This window comes from Lycorma delicatula, chromosome 12, assembly GCF_047948215.1.
Source record: "Lycorma delicatula isolate Av1 chromosome 12, ASM4794821v1, whole genome shotgun sequence".
Classification (NCBI taxonomy): Eukaryota; Metazoa; Arthropoda; class Insecta; order Hemiptera; family Fulgoridae; genus Lycorma; species Lycorma delicatula.
The window spans coordinates 25686784-25709041 of NC_134466.1; the positions used below are offsets into that span (position 1 = coordinate 25686784).

Here is a 22258-nt window from a genome sequence, read left to right on the forward strand (position 1 = left end):
CAGCTCTCCAAGATTCCCTATCTAGTGCTAGTCGTTTCATTTCAGTATACCCTCTACATCCTACATCCCCAACAATTTGTTTTACATACTCCAAACGTGGCCTGCCTACACAATTTTTCCCTTCTACCTGTCCTTCCAATATTAAGGCGACTATTCCAGGATGCCTTAGTATGTGGCCTATAAGTCTGTCTCTTCTTTTAACTATATTTTTCCAAATGCTTCTTTCTTCATCTATTTGCCGCAATACCTCTTCATTTGTCACTTTATCCACCCATCTGATTTTTAACATTCTCCTATAGCACCACATTTCAAAAGCTTCTAATCTTTTCTTCTCAGATACTCCGATTGTCCAAGTTTCACTTCCATATAAAGCGACACTCCAAACATACACTTTCAAAAATCTTTTCCTGACATTTAAATTCATTTTTGATGTAAACAAATTATATTTCTTACTGAAGGCTCGTTTAGCTTGTGCTATTCGGCATTTTATATCGCTCCTGCTTCGTCCATCTTTAGTAATTACTTCCCAAATAACAAAATTCTTCTACCTCCATAATCTTTTCTCCTCCTATTTTCACATTCAGCGGTCCATCTTTGTTATTTCTACTACATTTCATTACTTTTGTTTTGTTCTTGTTTATTTTCATGTGATAGTTCTTGCGTAGGACTTCATCTATGCCGTTCATTGTTTCTTCTAAATCCTTTTTACTCTCGGCTAGAATTACTATATCATCAGCAAATCGTAGCATCTTTATCTTTTCACCTTGTACTGTTACTCCGAATCTAAATTGTTCTTTAACATCATTAACTGCTAGTTCCATGTAAAGATTAAAAAGTAACGGAGATAGGGAACATCCTTGTCGGACTCCCTTTCTTATTAGGGCTTCTTTCTTATGTTCTTCAATTGTTATTGTTGCTGTTTGGTTCCTGTACATGTTAGCAATTGTTCTTCTATCTCTGTATTTGAACCCTAATTTTTTTAAAATGCTGAACATTTTATTCCAGTCTACGTTATCAAAAGCCTTTTCTAGGTCTATAAACGCCAAGTATGTTGGTTTGTTTTTCTTTAATCTTCCTTCTACTATTAATCTGAGGCCTAAAATTGCTTCCCTTGTCCCTATACTTTTCCTGAAACCAAATTGGTCTTCTCCTAACACTTCTTCCACTCTCCTCTCAATTCTTCTGTATAAAATTCTAGTTAAGATTTTTGATGCATGACTAGTTAAACTAATTGTTCTATATTCTTCATATTTATCTGCCCCTGCTTTCTTTGGTATCATAACTATAACACTTTTTTTGAAGTCTGACGGAAATTCCCCTTTTTCATAAATATTACACACCAGTTTGTATAATCTATCAATCGCTTCCTCACCTGCACTGCGCAGTAATTCTACAGGTATTCCGTCTATTCCAGGAGCCTTTCTGCCATTTAAATCTTTTAATGCTCTCTTAAATTCAGATCTCAGTATTGTTTCTCCCATTTCATCCTCCTCAACTTCCTCTTCTTCCTCTATAAAACCATTTTCTAATTCATTTCCTCCGTATAACTCTTCAATATATTCCACCCATCTATCGACTTTACCTTTCGTATTATATATTGGTGTACCATCTTTGTTTAACACATTATTAGATTTTAATTTATGTACCCCAAAATTTTCCTTAACTTTCCTATATGCTCCGTCTATTTTACCAATGTTCATTTCTCTTTCCACTTCTGAACACTTTTCTTTAATCCACTCTTCTTTCACCAGTTTGCACTTCCTGTTTATAGCATTTCTTAATTTCCGATAGTTCCTTTTACTTTCTTCATCACTAGCATTCTTATATTTTCTACGTTCATCCATCAGCTGCAATATATCGTCTGAAACCCAAGGTTTTCTACCGGTTCTCTTTATTCCGCCTAAGTTTGCTTCTGCTGATTTAAGAATTTCCTTTTTAACATTCTCCCATTCTTCTTCTACATTTTCTACCTTATCTTTTTTACTCAGACCTCTTGCGATGTCCTCCTCAAAAATCTTCTTTACCTCCTCTTCCTCAAGCTTCTCTAAATTCCACCGATTCATCTGACACCTTTTCTTCAGGTTTTTAAACCCCAATCTACATTTCATTATCACCAAATTATGGTCGCTATCAATGTCTGCTCCAGGGTAAGTTTTGCAGTCAACGAGTTGATTTCTAAATCTTTGCTTAACCATGATATAATCTATCTGATACCTTCCAGTATCGCCTGGCTTTTTCCAAGTGTATATTCTTCTATTATGATTTTTAAATTGGGTGTTGGCAATTACTAAATTATACTTCGTGCAAAATTCTATAAGTCGGTCCCCTCTTTCATTCCTTTTGCCCAGCCCGTATTCACCCACTATATTTCCTTCCTTGCCTTTTCCAATGCTTGCATTCCAATCTCCAACTATTATTAAATTTTCATCTCCTTTTACGTGTTTAATTGCTTCATCAATCTCTTCGTATACACACTCTACCTCATCATCATCATGGGCGCATGTAGGCATATAGACGTTAACAATCGTTGTCGGTTTAGGTTTTGATTTTATCCTTATTACAATGATTCTATCGCTATGCGTTTTGAAATACTCCACTCTCCTCCCTATCTGCTTGTTCATCACGAAACCTACTCCTGCCTGCCCATTATTTGACGCTGAGTTAATTACTCTAAAATCACCTGACCAAAAGTCGCCTTCCTCTTCCCACCGAACCTCACTAATTCCTACTATATCCACATTTGTCCTACCCATTTCCCTTTTTAAATTTTCTAGCCTACCAACCTTTTTCAAGCTTCTAACATTCCACGCTCCGACTCGTAGAATGTTATTTTTTAATTTTCTGGTGACCCCTTCCTTAGTAGTCCCCACCCGGAGATCCGAACGGGGGACTATTTTACCTCCGGAATATTTTACCAAGGAAGGCGCCTCCATTATTGCTATGTGAAAATGCAGAGAGCCACATTTTCTTGAAAAAAAAGCAGCTGTAGTTTTCCATTGCTTTCAGCTGCGCAGTACTCAGAGGACTGAGTGATGTTGATACGGCCGTTTAAGTCATTGTGACTCACGCCCCTAACAACTACTGAAAGAGCTGCTGCCCTCTTTCAGCAATCATTCCTTAGTCTGGCTCTCAACAGATACCTCTCCGATATGGTTGCACCTTCGGTCCAGCTACTCTGTATCCCTGAGCACTCAAGCCCCCTCACCAACGGCAAGGTCTCATGATTCATAGAGGAGGACAATTTGATTATCACCTACATATTTGATCCTAGCCCATTTGAATAAGTTGAAATTGTATTTTAAGCAACAGTGTACATTTTATATCATAAAGGGCCAGAAAATCAATTATGGCTTTTGGAATACTGATGGCATTGGATGATGAAATGGCATTTTGAATACTGTTAACAATACAAAAATCTGATAGTTTCATAATTCAATCAGAAAATAACAGGAAAAATATTATGTTTTCAGATTTTCCAAACAGTAGCATGTTACTTCCACTTATAACTTAAGCCTACAACTTTCACATTGTATCAATAAACCTTATCTTTAAAAGAAAATTATTTTTATTTCATTTAAATCTGCATAAAAATCCATTTTGGCTGCAAAAAGAGTATGAAACATATATTTTCTTTTTTCTTCAGTTTCATTACTTTAAAAAAAAATTATTTTATCTCATATATTTAATGAGTGATTGTAAATAGAAGGATGATGGCTAAAATCAAATATTTAATTAATATGAATATTACTTTAATAAGTGAAATAAATTACAAAATTCTATTTTTGTCAAAATGAATGACTGACGAAATAAATTATATTGAATGGGTTGATAATTCTAGGATTTCAATAATACTGTAAATTATCCAGTTTCTGTAAATTTATTCTATAAGGTTCTCATAATCACTAATATTAAAATAATTAGATTTGTTGGACTGAAAAAACATTTTTAGAAGGTTAAAAATTTCAATACCATGTACAAATTCTGATTAAGGGAGACAGACAACTTATGATAAAATACCTTTTATATACTTGAAGAGGAGGACAAGGGCCCAACGGTGAGGTCACTGTTAATTCTTCATCCATTCCATGAAGTGAATCTGATTTACTATCTTTACTTAAATTATAATCATATCTAAAAAAAAAAAAAAAACAAAAAAAAAATTAAAAGCATTCTAAGACAAGGTGATGATGTATTATTTATAAAAATTCAGTTTAACTAATATCTTGGTACTAGAAGGTGACCAAGTTAGTCTGGACTGCAATGTATTATTATAAATAAAGAATAGCAAATTTACTTGTGGGGTTTTTCAACAGTTCAAATTTACATATTAAAATAAAAATTCTGTAAGCTTTAAAAAAAAAAATTGGAAGAAACAGCCCATAAAAAACAATTATTTTCACCAAAAAAATCTAGCTGATTTTTGTGAAAAAATATTTTTCATGGAAAATGCTTTCTTATTTATTTCATAAATTTTGTTTTGTCTAAGGAAGCAAAAAAAACGAAGAGCATCGAACTTAGTGAGCCGGAGAAGAACATCTGTACTTAGTTTAGTCCTAAGAGCTTTGGACCAACTCCAAAGGATCTGGTGATAAAGAAGAAAGAAGGGGATTGTCTAAATTAAGTCCTTTCATGGTTGCGTGTAGGAACACAGAAGCTGGAGGAGGACCAGTAAAAGAAACTATGATGACTGTTATGGGTTTGTTGTGGAGACGGTCAATGACCTACAACCATCATGGCTACTGCAATCTACGAAGACAGAACACATCGATGTTGAGACTGTACTGCATGGTACACTAAATACCACCAAGGGAGTTGTCTACAGGGACCTTTTAAACTGCACAGAAGAAAAGATTGTCGAGGAGCTTCTGGAACAAGAAGTTGCTGCATGCTGATGATTGAACACCCAACATAATGAAGAAGTTGTACCCACCACATCACTGTGTTAAAAATTTAACAAACACAAATGTCCTGAGAATATTAAGGCTGGCTTTCATAAACTTAATGTCTATCCATTCATTCCGACTCCACTGCGGTGCTTTGGATATCAGAAATTCGGACATTCAATGATGAGAAGCAATAGGAAACATTGCTACTGCAGTACAGGAGGTAAAAACCATTCAAAAAAACAGCTACTTTGAAACCAGAAAGAGTGTGCTCAGCAGATCACTGAAGCTTGTCCTATGCTCAGGCTGCTGCACCACCTGCAATTTTTTTTAAACCAAAGGATGTATTTTCTGAACTGGCACCAGCATTAGCAAGCACGGTCAAACACACGCAAACATGCATCAATGACAAATTGAAAAGTCAACCAATTAGAGAAACTAATCGAAAGCTGATGAAGAAGAAGCAGATGTCTCTACACCAAAGACTCTACAACACAACCGAGGAATGAACCTTCGACTAGTCAAAAGTCAAGGAAAGTTAAACCAAAATGAAGAAGACTGAAGCTAAAGTACAGATTGAAAAATTCTCTCTCAGGGACTTGCAAAACCAGAAGAATAGATTTTGGAAAAGGAAGATTTCAAACTACTGATAATGGAGTCTTTGAAGGCATGAAGGCCTTCAGGTGAGAAGACAAGCACTAAAGCTGCCCCTCATGCTTTAGCGGGGAGTGCATTGAATCTTGACTCAAGTCAAGACTCATTGAGTCTTGATGCACTGCTGACCTATTGATTGTGCACTCTCAACGCAAGATGTCAATAAGTAAAACTCCTTTTTTATCCCACAGCACATGATCTTCTGGATGGAAAACATAGGGATGCTTATAATGTCTTTCTGGACAAAGAAGTGTATCTTACCACTCCACAGATTGTTGTTTTGTTTAACATGTTACATGTGGCATGCATGTCTTTTCTCTAATGACTACAGTATGCACTCTAAAAGTTATCACCTTATTCTCAGTACTAAATCAAAAGTTCCATGCTACCAAACTCTTTCAATTTCATTTTCCATAAGCATCTTAAAAATAAATTTGGACACAATGTCCAATTTCTCAGATACTGTTTCATGTAGTAATGAACATGAATTTTTTGGAAAGTGCATGGAAGAAGAGGTGAAGATGAATTATCTGTTCTTTTAAATCTTAAAAAACTGCATGCATCAAGTCACTGATAATCAAAGATAGTAGCTGCCTGCTACAGGTGACCAAATCGAACAGAGCAGTAATCATCATGCATGTTATTGTGCCCTTGATTAAACAACTGTACCCAACTCCATACCAATCACTCATTGATATTTCTTCATAAACTTTGCAAATATAGAGGTGAATTTCAACCAGTTTAATGTTTGTTGCATTCTAGAAAAGTATCACAAAAAAAATTTGACAGATAAAAATTGAGTGTCAATTTTATTAAACATTATAAACACACACTAAAAAGGGTAGAGACTCAGAAAGAATGGTATCAATTCTTTCCTAACATATCATGTGAGTCACCATACATGCAGAAAATTGTGATTCTGACATAGCAGTAACATTATTTAGAAACGAAGCTTACTTACTGGATATTCCTAGTATGAATATGGGTAGAATAGCAACATACAAACCACTTTACAGCAATGATCGGAGAATTAAAATAGAACAAAAATTAAAATGAATATTACCAGAGCTGAAAAAATACACTTGAGTGATGCCCTGTGCATATTTTACTGTATGACACATATGAAGCAATACATTTTAATTAGGTACAGCTCAATAATTTGTAATCAATGAAATATATATGCATAATTTACTAATAAAATATTGTAATACTACAAAGACATCATCTTAAATAAATGTACTATCCATATTTTCTTAATAATTAATTATCTAGGCATATTTATTTGTTAGTATAATAATAGTTACCTGCATAAACTTGAACCAGTTTCTTCATAAAAATTCCGAATATCATTAAGCGTATGTAAATCTCTGTCAGGACACTTTTCGACACATATTTGTAATGACTGTCGAATATTCTTTACATCCATAAAAAATAAATACCTAAAAGTTAAAAACAATACAATAATAAGTATATATTTTAACTAAATACTAATGTTGGTCCATTCTTTGCCTGAAATTTCTAGAGATTTAGAAATCCAGTTGACACGAATAACAATATTAAGACACATAATAACCATACATAAATAACAAATTATGAGGTATATTGAATACATATACACAGTGCATATAATAAATTAAGTGAATCTCATTATACAATAATAATAAGAGTATATCTGTGAATGACAATACTCAAAATGTTTAGTAAATTGCAATACAAGTACTCAGGAACTTGAAAATGAACTTTAAATGAAAAACAAACACTATTTTAAGAGATGTAGGAGTAAATCCAGTATTTATTTTAAAATCTGTATAATATGAAACTAATTTGCTTGGATCTATTAGTAAACATCACAACATCTAGGTTTAAACTGTGTAAAAAGTTACCAACTTTCCATCACAATTTCAGTGTTGATTAGTCTTGAAAAATTTTTTTAAATAAAACTGAATTGATGGAGAAAAAATGCTTTGATATACAGGGTTTCTGACTTAAGCACATCTATGTAAATAAAAAATTCACATGGACAAATATCTTGCTTCATTTTCAATTTTTTCACAAATTTGTGTTTTTTCATTAAAAATTTACACCATAAGAACAGATTGAAATATTTTAATGAAATTTCATATACACATAACCAATAGCATAGTCTATTAAATAAACCTTGAAATTTTCACCTTTGTTGATTTAATTTTTCTTTAAAATAATCAATGGATGAAGCCTTTATCAGTACATAATAAAGTGCATAAATACCATAAACATAAATCTTTTGTATTTCATGTTGAGAACAACGGTTTGAAACTGAGGTTTTTAGTAGTATTGAAAATTAATACGCTTAAAAATTCTAATTTATTTTTAAATGATCAATTAGACTTAAATAGTTCATTATTATTAAACTTATAAATGTGAGGTGGATTTAATATCTTATTGTAAATACCACCCCCTTTTTCTGAATTGACCAATACTGTTAAATTGATATATTACTGATAACATATGTACAATCCCTATTATTGCTCTTTATTTTAAGTATCTTATCTCTTTTGGTTTTAAGCATTTACCTTTTTCTTTATGTCGTACTTTTAAGCTTTTGTATTTTGTACATAAAATCGAAGGAAGGTACTCTGTGTTTTGAAACAGTCATTTTTAAATAGATTTGAGAAAATCAAAAAAAATTCATTTTCTTTTTGTTAATTTTTTCAATCATTAATACCTCTCATATATATTAGTTTTAGAGAATTATATTTTATTAGGTATTATGTTAAGAATTTTATTCTGAATAAAGTGACACCGTATTTGTTCAAATTGGTTAACAAACAGCTGAGATATGGCAACTGTTAAAATGGATTGTAAAAATTATGCTTGAAAACGGAACAAAATAATTGCTGGACTGCATAATTTTTGCGACCCACTTTAACAATTTCAGCCATATGTCAGCTATTTATCAACTGATTTGAACAAATAAGATATTGTTTTGTTCACAAAACAAAGGCTTAACTTTTTATTTAATAAAAATTATTTTATAAAACAAATACTTAAAGAGCTGTAGTTGATTAAAAACTTTTTGGAATTTTCTATCTTATTTATTTTATAAATGTTGTTGGGTAGATCCTTAAGATATAAATTTTTATTAAAAAAACAAAAATTGGTGGGCAAACAGAAATGAAGCGAGTTAAGGCATTTATTCACAAGAATTTTATTGTTTATATGTCCTGAATCAATCCCTTCAGTTAAGCCAATACTTCCTGGGACCCTTATATGTAAGGAAATCTAGCAGTACATTAACAAATTAAAACAGAGAAATTGGTAACAATGATCTAACATAATTGGACAAGACATTTTAGTACAATCTGTTATATATGAACTCATTAGAATTGGCATTTTAAAGATTAATCATATTCCTTTCTATTTAAGAAAAATATCCATTTCTTTATTCTTTTATTTATTAATAGTAATTATGATTTAATTTTTTATTTATTTTTTTCTATCTTTATTAATCATTTTATACCTCTCAATGACGAGATGCATTGATTTTTTTTTTTACTTTTTAAATAGGCAGCTGATTGTCTTTGTGAAGTACCCAACCTTCATTTACTACTGGCTATCTGATTTCTTGAGTTATTAGCCTCCTACATCTTCTGGGTTACTGTTGTTTGCCTTGCTACAGCCAGTATGATATCTATATTATTATTATTAATCTATTTCATTAGTTACATATATATGTATTTATAGATTAAGTTTATTTTTCAACACTGTTTCTTATTTGGTTTGCAGTTTAAAAAAAAAATATATATATAAATAATTTCATATTTTATGACAGGAATGAGTAGATATTGCTAATCAATGTATAAAAATAAAATGTCCCAACATTTACCTGGCTGAGTAGAGACAAGTTATAGTAAATCCTTGATCAGAGCAGCATCACAAAATAAACAATTAATTGTAAAATAAAAAAATAGATGTGATTAGAGTAAATATTAGATATAAGAAATAACTAAATAATTCACAATTCAGGAGTTAATGGAAGTTATTTAAGCACATACTTAAGTACAAATTAAATGGGATGTAGAAAATGTCAGGGTTGTTTTATTTATTTTTTTAATTAGTATTATTTAAAAACCCAATGACCAAGTAATATTGTTTTTATGAAAGAAAATATATTATTTTAAAAAAATTGTAATTTTAATTTTAATTCCATTTTGATTTGAACTGATTTTAAAGTTTATATCCAAAGTTTTAACAAATTTTGTTTTATTGTGTTTATCAAGATTTTATTTTGTTAATTTTGCGTATTTGTAAAATGTGATTTTAAGTGAACAATTAAAAGATAGGATCAACTAGATGCGAGAAAATCGTGAAAGTACTCTTGTGTATGTATAATGATATCAGGTAAGTGTCATCCTACCTCCTTTCTTTTTTCCTGTTTAGCCTGTGGGAATTATCGTTCAGGTATTACTTCAGATGATGAATGAGGATGGTATCAGTGTAAATGAAGTGTAGACTTGTGCTGTCTCAGCACAAGTCTACACTTCGTCAGCACAAGTCTACACTACGTCAGCACAAGTCTACAGTGGATTTTCTATCCACAGAACTGGATAGAAAAAATGGATAAATACTCGGAAAATGACAAAAATTTACAACTAGAACACAGAAGATTTTAACTTTAACCAAAAAGATTGATAAAATAGTTGACATAATGGAAGAAAGGAAAACAAAAATCTTGGATCAAAACAAAATGATTAAGATAGAGAGGAGAGAGAGGTCGTAGAGGGTTATAAACATTTTTGGAGTGGGAATACAAGGACAACAATGAATGGAAAGGTAGTTGTTATTAACAGGAGGGTAAAAGACATACTTGAAAAAGTAACTAGTATATCTCACAGGGAAGTAATGCTTATATTGGAAGACAAACAGAGCAAAACAAGAATTTTACAGGCATATGTGTCACAAAAAGGAAGTTTAGATGAGGAAAAGGAATCCTTTTAAACAAACATAGATAGGGGTAAATAAAATTAAGAGAGATTTTAATGCTTAGGGTCAAACAAAAAGAAGTGAGAATAAAGAGGTTTTGGGTGCATTACCTAAGAGGGAGGAATGAGGGGGGAAGGAAATGGTAAGGCTTGTGTGAGGGATGGTCTAAGAATTGTAAATGGTAGTTTTATGAAAAAGAAAAGTTGCAGCTGCAGTTGGAACAGGATATATATGTCAGTAAGAGATTACGTTATTATAGACACGATTTAGGGAGAGAAATTACTTGACTCAAAAGTTATTTCTATAGTAAACCTAGATGATAATCACTGACTATTGACTGGTGATTTTAAAATTGAGTTTTAAAAACAATAAGAATGAAGGAATTAAGAGGATAAGAGATTGTAAATTACAAGGCCATGAGGTGAGGGAAAAGTTTAAGGAAATAATACTGCAGAAGCTACCCACAACTGTGACCCAAGAAGTGGGAACATTTTAAAACTTCCTTTGTGGAGGTCACAGGAAAAACATATGGAATAATGACGGGAAGGAGGAGGGAAAGACAGAATAGCTGATGGAATGAAAGAGGTGTAGAAGCAAAAAAGGAGAAAAATAAGACTCTGAGAAAGCGGTTTATGAGTAAGAATGAAAAGGATAGGAAACTGAACAGAAAAAAGAGGGTATGCAAGAAATAATTGCTATGGAAGAGAAAATCAGAGAAGGAGTTTACCCAAAGATTAGAAATGGGTGTGAATGGCAATAAAATGATGTTTTATAGTATGATGAAGGCAAAGAAAACAGCAATGTAAGGAACAAAACTCGAGTGGAGTTTGATGATGGAAAAATGACAGAAAACCCAGAGGACATAAAACGAGTGGCAAGTCTACTCTGAAAATTTATTAAATAAGGATTTTATGAATGAGACTAGAAAGAGATAGGTTACAGCAACAGGAAAGATGAGCACCTTAAATTAAGGAAGTGGAAGAGGCAATAATTAATATGAAAACTGGAAAAGCAGCTGAACCAGATGGGGTGAGTATGTAAATTATAAAAGCAGCAAGTGCTGTTGATATGCAGTGGATAAACTAAGAGTCTTCAAAAGCATTTGGGACACTCAATGGATACCAGAATGGGAAAATGGTGAGAATGTACCACTTTTTAAAAAAGGAAATAGGAAGAAACATAAAAATTATGTTAACTTTGATGTCCAAAATGTCCATATCCGGCAAATATGCTCCACAGTTGCTGGATATGGCCCCCTGTGACTTCTTCCTATTCCCCAAGTCAAATGCCATCACTGACATTTTGGGAATGAGTATTTTAAGAAATGAGAAGCAGAAAAATCTCTTCCAGAACTGTTGAAGTTTTAACAAAAGTAACATCGCAGAACAATATTGTAAGCTGATATCACAGATGACTCAAAATTACTCAAACGTGTCATAACAGAGTGACCACTTGTGAGAGTGTAGGGTTATGATATTGAAATGAAGATATGATCATCCTCATGGAAGTTTTCTGAAGACCCAAGACCAAAAAAAGTATTCCAAATCTGATCAAATGTTAAAAATTTTAAATGCCAAAAGTACTGTTTTTTTACTTCCTTGTACAAAGTAAAGGAAATATTGTAATTGTGAAACATTTCAGTTTTCAGATTTCAATGGAAATAACCATTTTTCTAGTTTTGGCATGATGTCTGTACATACATATATATATATATCACATAACTCAAAACCGATTAGCCATAGGATGTTGAAATGTTGGATTTAGGGCTGTTGTAACATCTAGTTGTGCACCTTCCCTTTTGATTGCAATCTACTGAACCACCAAAGCCCAAAATAAAAAAAAAATCTGGATTTTGGATTTTTTCTTAACTGCAGTAATAAGCCCTCATTTAAAGCTTTTCAACAATATATCATAAGTGGTATTTATTTTAATTGGTTCCATAATAACAGCCAAATAGAAATTTAGTTAATGAAATATTTGGATCTTAGGGGAAGGCACATAGGTTTGAATCAGACTTCTTCTACTTTTTTTAATTTAAATATATTGATTTTATTAATAATTATTAACCTTTGATTGTAAAAATTTTTTACAATAAATAATTCAATAATAATAAAAAAAAATCAGAAGTTATCAGTGAAATAAAATTTTATGTACTTTTCATTTAAAAAAAAAATGTGTATATGTAGTTTAATAAGTGTACAAGTAAGTCATGTGGCGTCCACATCAATTTTTTTATCACAGTGGCATCATTCCAACTCCATAGGGGAAGACACCTGCCTAGTGATGTTCCGGTTGCCACCCCCCCATTCCTTGCCCTCTTGGGCGTTAACAGGAGTCGTCTATCGCCCTTTGACTTATAATAATAAGCCTGACCTCATTGTGATGCTCATTTGTGATGCAAATGCCTTGGTAGACATTTGCATCAATGATTTAATAACTCAGCTTATTGCCTTAACTATAGGCCTCGTCCGGGCATCTTGAATGTCCTACATCATCTCCCTCTGAACTAGCTAACCAGGCTCGCTCGTGGAAGTGCGAACCCTGCGCCTAGTTCTACTTATTATGAGCCAATTTAGTGAATGCCTCATAATTCGAGGCAAATAAACACAACATACTACCAAACATGCTGATCACAAAAATAAAATTTGGTCCTAGTTCCCTTAGTGAAACTCAGCTTACGCTTAATAAACCCCTGACTTAGGTTAATTATGGACTCTGGTCTGGTCCACCAGGGAAAGGTGGATTGATCGCTTACTCCCACTCAGCTCCATCGCAGAGTCCCGCATGACATTCACCACAATAAACTGTTGTCGAGATGCCGCTACACCTCACGGCTGCATGGCATTCCATGCCCATCAGCAGTGCAGTCGTCGTTCCACTGACAGCTCAACAATTGACACCTTAACTAACTAACCGTGGCTCGCTGCTAAAGCGCCTACCTTCGGCAAATCAACTGTCCAAGCGGACCCTAGCCACCCAGGTTCCTACTCTACTATCTACTAGGGCCCTTCAACCCTCCGGACACAAGCCGGAGTCAACCAACCTAAACTAGCCAAACTATCCCTAAAAGCACCATGTCCCGAAAGAAACTGAGTAATGTGCCGATTCAGGGAAACCCAGCTAATCGCTTGCAACTCTTTAACATTGGGAAAAATAGCATGCGCATATCAACCAGTAGAAGAATCGTTCCACCTAGCTTGCCAAACATTGGTCTTCAACCTTTCCCGCATACACCCTGAAGTAAGAAGGCCTCCCTTCTTAGCAATATACCACTGGCTACATTCTGTAGCTGAAATTTCCATTGGTTTTATGCCAGTGATCAAAGTGACTGCCTCTTGTGAGACAGTCCTGTAGCCGCCAACAACAGCTTACTCTAGAAGACACTGGGCTAGCAAATGAATGTCCCTATAGCATTGGAATTGTAAACGATGAGCCCAGATGGGTGCAGCGTACAACATTATGGCCTCGCAGACACCTTTATAAAGAATGCGCATGGTACGATAGTTCTACCCTCAATCGAGATGAATGACTCTACGAACACTGAAGAAAGCATCGATGGCCTTCCTTGCTACAAACGAAAGGTGTTCCTTGAAGAGAAGGCTCTCATCAAGGATAACACCCAGATACTTCTGAACGGTAACATACCTAATTGGAAGGCTGTTCATCAAAACCCGCAGATAACGGGTTGCAGCCAGATGACCCTTCAAGAACATCATAGTGGTTTTCTCCGCACTGAAAACCATCTTATGCTGAAGACTACCTGCGTCGCTCTGAGCTCAACCTCGGCACACGAATTGCCCTCAACCAGCAGCAGCCCATCGTCGGCATAAGCCATGATGCGATAGCCACTTGACATATGCAATCGCATGAGAGAATCGAACTCAACGACCCAGACGACTAGACCTAGAACACTGTCTTGTGGATAACCTTTAGACAGGGTCTTCCCTACCTCCGAACTGCTGTCACGGAGAACAATTCTGTTGCTGAAATAACTCAAGAGTGTTCTGATCTCATTTAACGTGCAACCACACTGCTGCAGTTGAAACAAGGCAGAGAGCCACCGCAAGTTATTGAAAGCCCCAGATATATCCAAAAACATACTTGCACTCGCTGGCTGAAGCCAAATCCATAATCCTAAGAAGTGCGTCCTCTGTGCCGTTGCCAGGGCAGAAACCATACTGGTCATCCATCAGCATTTGATTAGAAGTTAGCCTGCTGTTAATGCGGAGCTATAAAACCTACTCGAAAATCTTACCTAATACAGGCAAGAGCATCAGAGGGCAGTAAGAGGAACTTACAGTGGGACCTTGTCACCATCCTTGAAGAGCAATTTCAAAACACCATGTTTCCAACATGCTGGGAAGTGCCCAGCAAACAACCTATTTAAAACCCTAGTCAATGGACCAAGAATCACAGGCAAGGTTCAAACAAGGACTACAACCAAATCCAAACCATTCACGGCAAGCTTAACAATGACGTGATGCGTGTCAGAGGCCTGCCGTAAGAAGACGCTATCTAACGACTTCCTGCTTGGCGGATTTGCTATCACCAATGAAAAACTTATTCCATCCAGCCTGAAAAACCTGGCAGATCACCCTTAACCAAATATGGCTGCTGTAGAAGGAGAACATTGAGGCTCCGTTTCTCAACAACCACACCTAGCTCAACTTGGACTGCATACGCTCCCTGGGCGTTAAGTTTACCGAAACTAACCATCAAGAGAGTTGAAGTACATCTCAACCACTCTCAAGTAACAACCACACTCCTTGCTATTGACAGAGTGCCTATGACTTTTGCGCAACCTTTTACAGTTGACGCAAGACGGAGCCTCTTTTTTCTGCAGACAATCATCATGCTTGTGGCCCTCCTCACGACAATGCGTGCAGACTGACGCATACTTACAGAACTTGGCCCTGTGGCCAAATCTACAACATTTGAAGCAGCTCTGCACGTCAAGGTATCCCTTGACGGGACAGGATGCAAAATCAACGAAGATTCGTCCCTCCGACACGAACTTCTGATGGAGACCAGCTCCTAACTCAAATACGCCGTGATACCGTGGGGCATCACGCTTACCAGTCTTGAAGATAAGCCTACACTGCTTTTTGAATGAGGCCTCATCCAAATCAGTGTTCTGCTCTTGGATGAGAGGCAGAACCTCGTCATCGGAGAGGCTCCGCTCTATGTCATAAACTATGACAAGGGGCCTTCTCAACCGCTTGGGGACTTTTTTGACCTCAAGCTTCTTGACCGCTGGAGAGTCCTTGATGATTTGGATCGCCTACTTGTTTTGTGCCAGAACTACCAGCCCTTTGCTAGTTTCCTTGATGTCCCTTATCTTCAGGTGATTCCGGTCACCACAAAGGGCTGCTCGGAAATCATGCTTAAGGTCTTGGCTCGTGGTCTTCGAGACCTCTGCCTTGATGAATAGGACCTCCGGCTTCTTAGCCACCTTGCTGGCCTCACGTTTGGTCTTCAGCACATCAGCGTAGCACCTGGGCTGCGCTGGGGCTTGGACCACCTTGGGAACAACTTTAACCTCCTTGGGCTTGGAGCCCAAAGCTTTAAAACCCTCACACATCACCATAAAACCTTTCCTAATCTTAGCAAGGCGGGGAAGAATAGTCTTTCTCGCTCCTGCACTAACTCCGCCGGGAAGTGTAACGAACTCTAACAACTAGTCCAGATTCTCCTGGACTACTTTAGCCAGTGGGGCAGAACTGCCAGGTCTGCCCTTCACTTTTTTAAAAGCCTCCACTACTGGGGAGGATTGCACCCGGGTGGGTGGCCCCGTGTCCATTGTGTTGCTTACCTCGTCGACGGCACTGGCTCAGGCTTCCTCTTCCACCTGGACACGGTGGCATCAACCATTATGAAATCTTACCATAAAGTTGTACAGTCAACACAGAATTTACTTAGTATTAATTTTAATGTGAGGCAAGCCAAAGAAAATGACCAGAAATATAGGCAAACAATTGGATTTTTCACCACAATAACGCTCCAGGTCATATTTCAATACAAATTCATGATTATTTTAGAAAAAATAGCACAATACTGATGCTGCAGCCTTCTTATTTTCCAGATATGGCATCCTGTGACTTCTTGTTCTTACTTATTAAGTGAAGTTTAAAATGACAACAATTTGCAAAAATCTTTATTTTTTTCAAGTTCTTTCTTTATAAGAATCACTAAGTGAATTTAAGTACAAAACAAAATTATTTCATAAAGCTTTTCACAAATATTTTGAGAACTGGAATAATAATTGGGCAGCTGTTACATCTCCATGGGACTAATTTGAATATAGAAGGATAAGTAAATTCTTTTTGACAAAAATTAAAGTTTTCATTACATTGTGATCACTTCTTATACAAATCAAATCAAAATATCCCTTAACCTTTATCTAAACACTTACATCATACAGATGATAACGTAGATACAATTTTACTCAAATACATTTAAAACTTCAAGATCACAATCAGCAAAAAGATTTCTACAATAAAATTTCTCCATTATATACTAAATGTAGTATATGGAATCACCTAAATATCTGATGATTCTAGTAATTTATCCAATATGAAATAATGACATCAGGGCTTGATTTAAAAGTATGTGAAGCATGAAGATGAAATATTTTATGGAAGGAGAGAAACAAGTTTATTAATCAAAAAGCTTGTAAAATTCAAATTTTCTTAGCTGTTTAATTTTAAAACAAAACTTTGTTTCAGGTAAAAAGTTTCATTACTATTAACTTTTAATAATAGATAATAAACAATAAAACCTTTAATACAAATAGTGTATGGATTAATGAAGCTTACTTTTTTGATGTCATATCAAGTCCAGAAAGGCTGAAATTGCCGATTCTTTCATTACAACTTGAACCACAAGTGTTTCCAAAACTATCATATCCATTTACAAGTCGTCTTGGATTACCATAAACAAGAGCAAAACCAGCGATTAATATCTGTAACAATTAATATTATAAAAATTGTAATATAAATAATAAATTAAAATACTTGCAGAAATTAAAGGTTCTATATCTCTATGAAGGAAAGTATGTGATAAAGCAGATAACAGACAACTGTTTTGACTAAAGTATTTACTGAGTTGTTTTTTTAATAGCAGTACCATATTTACTGTTAATAATTACATTTAACACATCACATTACAATGCAAGTCTGGTTATGGAAGGAAAGGTGTGTTCAAGTTAAGAAAAAATAAAAAAAAAGCTGGCAAAGATTCCATAACTTATTCAGCTTTGCACTTGACAAATTTTTATTTCAAATAACGCCATATGGTTTTTAGAAATATTAATGACTTAATTACTTAGAGTACAATCAGAAAAAAGATTAAAGTGTTCAGTATAAAAAAATTTGGGTCCTATTTGACCTGCTTACTAAATAATAATTTTACCTTAAAAATTATAAAAATGCATTATTTAAATGCAGCATTAGAAAAAAAGGCAAAATTCTAAGTGTAAAAATTTGGGTCCCATTTGACCCAACTGCTAGGTAGCATTTTTAATAACAGCTATGACATGAAAGAAAAACAAATAAAGTAACAGAAATTATAAAAATTCAAAACATTTTTAAAATTCTAAGTTTAGTCCTATGGAACCCTCTGTTTATAAAAAGGTAATCTATGTCATCTACATACGTACCAGAAACAGCTTCATTCTCAATCTAAGTAAGTAAGGTTTGAAGAAATTCATAATTTACGTACGGGTACTATTCAGCCCCCTTAGTTTTTAAAAGTTTATTTATTGGAATAATTACTTACAACAATCAGGCTTAATAAGTCAACCTGATTCACTTTAAAGTTATTCAACAAGGTTAAGAAAAGTTAGCTTATTAAAAAATAAAATTAGTGGTATCATGATCCCTCCTTGTCTGATGGGGTCAAAAATCGGGTCAAGCTGGGATACAAGTAGTTCATTATGTGTGTCAAATTTCAGCCTCTTTGGTCAATGAGTTTTTGAGATATGAGGCAAAAATCATTTAGAAATAATGCTGATATCCCTCCCAACACTTTTTTTTCCTGTTTAGCCTCCAGGAATTACATGTCAAGTATTACTTCAGAGGATGATATATATGAGTGCAAGTGAAGTGAAATGTAGTCTTGTACAGTCTCAGGTCGACCATTTCTGAGATGTGTGGTTAATTGAAATCCAACCACCAAAGAACACTGGTATCCATGATCTAGTATTCAAATCCGTACAAAAATAACTATCAAATCCATATAACCTTTACTAGGATTTGAACATTGGAACTCTCGACTTCGAAATCAGCTAATTTGCAAAGACGCGTTTCACCACTAGACCAACTCGGCAGGTATCCCTCCCAACCCAAAATTCAATCTATAAAACTTTGGAATTTTAAATAACTTAGTACTATCTTCAAAGTAAACCTCATTTTTTTGTATCTATTGTACAAAATGTAAAAATTTAAAATGGTGAAAATTACCCATCCACCATTTTTTTAATTTTGTCCAAATTTTAATTATATTAATGACATATATAAAACTTTTTTGAGCCATTTTTGAAAAATCTATGTCAAGCCAGTCCGGAGGTAGTAATCAAAATACAGACAAACACATGTACATACATTCATATATCTTTTTGAAATCTCTAAGTTTTTATGTAATTTTTGAACTAAGGGGATTTTGAAATGTTGACACTTTTGATCCACGCCTTGGTCTTTCCCTTTATAGCTATTTCAAGAAATAGCTGTATTTCCCAAAAACCTGTATTTAATACCTATATTTCAAGAAAGTTAAAATAACTAAAAAAAATAATTTATAATTCCAAAGGCATTAATAAAAATTATTTGAGTACATATGTAAACACTAAATGTGATGTCGAAAAAATTCAAATTATTTTAATTTTTAATTAGTGTTACTTAAAAATTCATTAACAATATTGTTTTAGAAAAAGAAAGTCTTTTAACTATCCTACCCTACTAAATGACATTAGTATGTGAATCTGTGTGTACATCCCCCTTAGCTTAAAACTGGAACATCACTGGCGGAAAATCCCGATTCGTTAGTACATGTCTTGTGGTGGTCAGGTGTAAACTTGTTGTATTATATATTGATATACCGTATATATATGTAAAATATATATTAAAATTTTGGGAAAATTTAGTACTTTTAATCGGCTCTGAATTTTCGGGCGAAAATCCGTAATATTTCGAAAACGGTCGGTCCTAGCGCTCTGAAAATTTTTTTCGAACGATATCTCGTTTTTTATCGATATATCGATAAAGGTTTCTTTGACGATATCTCATGTGGTACCCGACGGATGATAATATCTTCAAATGCCCAGGGACGCCGTTCGGAAATTGGGGAAGGGGTGCCACCGCAATATCTCGGCAACCGCTCGTCCTATTTTCACGATTCAAACGGAGTATGTAACAGCAGGTCGAGCGCTAACTGTTTAACGCATCGGGTACACCCTTGATCGATTGGATTTTGGTTATGCGGAAATTAAATCGTTTAGCCCTACGTTTTCATTGCACTCACACGCCGTAAAACGTACCGATCCGATCCTTCGCTAAATACGCTCAAACCTTTGCGCTAGCGCAGCTGTAAAGTATTAAAGACAAAAATTTAGAAAATAAAAAAATATATTAAAAAAAAATTTAAAAACCACTCTTATATTAATCGCACTAAAAAGTAGAAAATAAAATTTTTTTTAAATCCACTGTTAAATTAAACGCACTAAAATGTAAAAAATATTTTTAAGGCAGTATCTTACAATGGATTTGACAAAAAGCTTTGATGGTGATATGTAAGATTATGTGAAAGTCTTAGCTTCAAATTAAAAATTTTATATTCTTGCCAATTTTTTCTTATGCATGATGAATGGCCTAAAGGGTGGGGTGCAAACACGGATAAGAAAAAAATTGGCAAAAACATCAAATTTTTTAATTTAAATCTATGACTTCTCATAATTTTACATATCACCATCAAAGCTTGTTGTCAAATCCATTCTGAGATAATGTCCTAAAATTATTTTTTACCTTTTAGCGCATTTAATTTAAGAGTAGTGTTTTAAAAGTTTTTCATATAAATATATATTTTTTTTTATTTATATGATTGTTTTTTCATAAAATAATGAACAATAATCAAAAAGTAGGCATCGAAATGTATCTATCACTAGTGGAATATACTGATTCGTTAATATCAATTTCTAATTTAACTTTTGTTATACCGTTTTTCATCATCCAGAAAAAAATATTTTTACATAAGAGGTAATCAATTTTGGATACCTAATTATCCCATTCTGAGATGCTACCCACCAGGGCAACCTGCCTGGAGTGCCTAACTGCGTAGGCATGGGCGTAGGCAGAGGGCCTAGCTGCATGCCACAGGTATTCCCCTCCAGCTAGTATTTAAAATAAATTAGTGGGAAGATTTTTTAAAAATGGTTTGGTAAGTTATTACAAACATGCCAAAGGAAGCAAAAAGGCATCTTTTTTCAAAAGCCGAAGTATTGTGTCGAGTTACACAAGTTCACAACAGTTCTGAATGATTCTTTTAGTAATGAATTTTTTTGAGGATGTTTTTTAGGCATAGATATATTAATATAATTCAATTAGATATGCAGTAATCCTTAAACAAACAACATCTCAATTTTTAAATATATTTTATATGTCTAACATGTCTAATTTATTAGTTAATACATGTAAAATTACATAATTATTATTAACAATATATAGTTAATAGTAATTGAATAATATATTATAAGAAATAGTTGAATGAATTAAATAAATAAAAATATTTAATTTTGTTTTAGTATTTCACATATAAAAAACAAATTTACTGATATTGAGATATCAATTATTTAACAGAAAATTTTACTGAAGCTCAAAACTTAAAGTAGACAAGGGCTATTTGTATATAACATGCACATAGGTGATTCACAAAGAATGTAACAAACTTTCAAGACATGTTCTACTGGTGAAAATAAAGAAGAAAGTTCACATAAACAAAGGTTTGGAAGCGCACTTCATTAACAAGTGTTGGCTGGTGAAAGATTTTGCGTTGATTTCTACGTCTTTGGTAAAATTGTATTCTTAGACCCAAATTACAGCGTAAATTTACTTGTTTTGTATGAAATCTAACTGAAAAAACTGAGGAAAAAAATAGATCCCAGGACTGCATTTTCAGTGGTTCTTGAAAAATTTGGTGTAAAAGGCAAAAGACTGGGGTCAAAAAACACATCATAAAAAACCCCAAAAAAAAGATCTGGTAATTTTTTATTGGTTATACATTTTTAAATAGAATTTTTTAAAAGTTTTTTCTATTTAACATAGTAAATGTAGACAAAAATAAATTAAAAAAACAAATCAAAAAGTTTCTTGGAAGATGATCTTGGGGGTGGAGAACAGAAAAACCCACAAGATGTTCAGTGGAAATAACTTATTACAAAACTGATAAGATAACATATTTAGGAAAAACAGAATAAACGGAAATGTTACAAACTTTATTATTAAAAAATCATCAGTATAATTAAAGGTGTGATAGCAATTTCAAAGAATAATCAGTACAAGATATAAAAGGCATCAGTGCATGATAAAGCTACAAGAGATAACAAGTTGAATAGAAATAATTTATGAATAACTCTGTACTCATTCACCTACATAAGATAACAATAATTAGAATTAAATAGTAATTTTTATTTTAAGTATAGGTTAACCGCACAATTCCTTATGAAATATGAATTTAGTGTTGTAACACTACTGAGACTAACAGGGAATAAA

General features: G+C 33.8%; 1 protein-coding gene across 1 annotated transcript in view; it reads right to left on the bottom strand.

The window, feature by feature from the left end:
* Ctl1 (choline transporter-like protein 1) overlaps positions 1-22258 on the bottom strand; it is an 81539-nt gene that overhangs the window by 54927 nt on the left and 4354 nt on the right. The window contains exons 3-5 of the mRNA XM_075380104.1: positions 17315-17460; positions 6842-6976; positions 4018-4131 (exon numbers count right to left, since the gene is read on the bottom strand). Coding sequence (XP_075236219.1) covers positions 4018-4131; positions 6842-6976; positions 17315-17460 — 395 coding nt within the window. The remainder of the gene's footprint in view (positions 1-4017; positions 4132-6841; positions 6977-17314; positions 17461-22258) is intronic.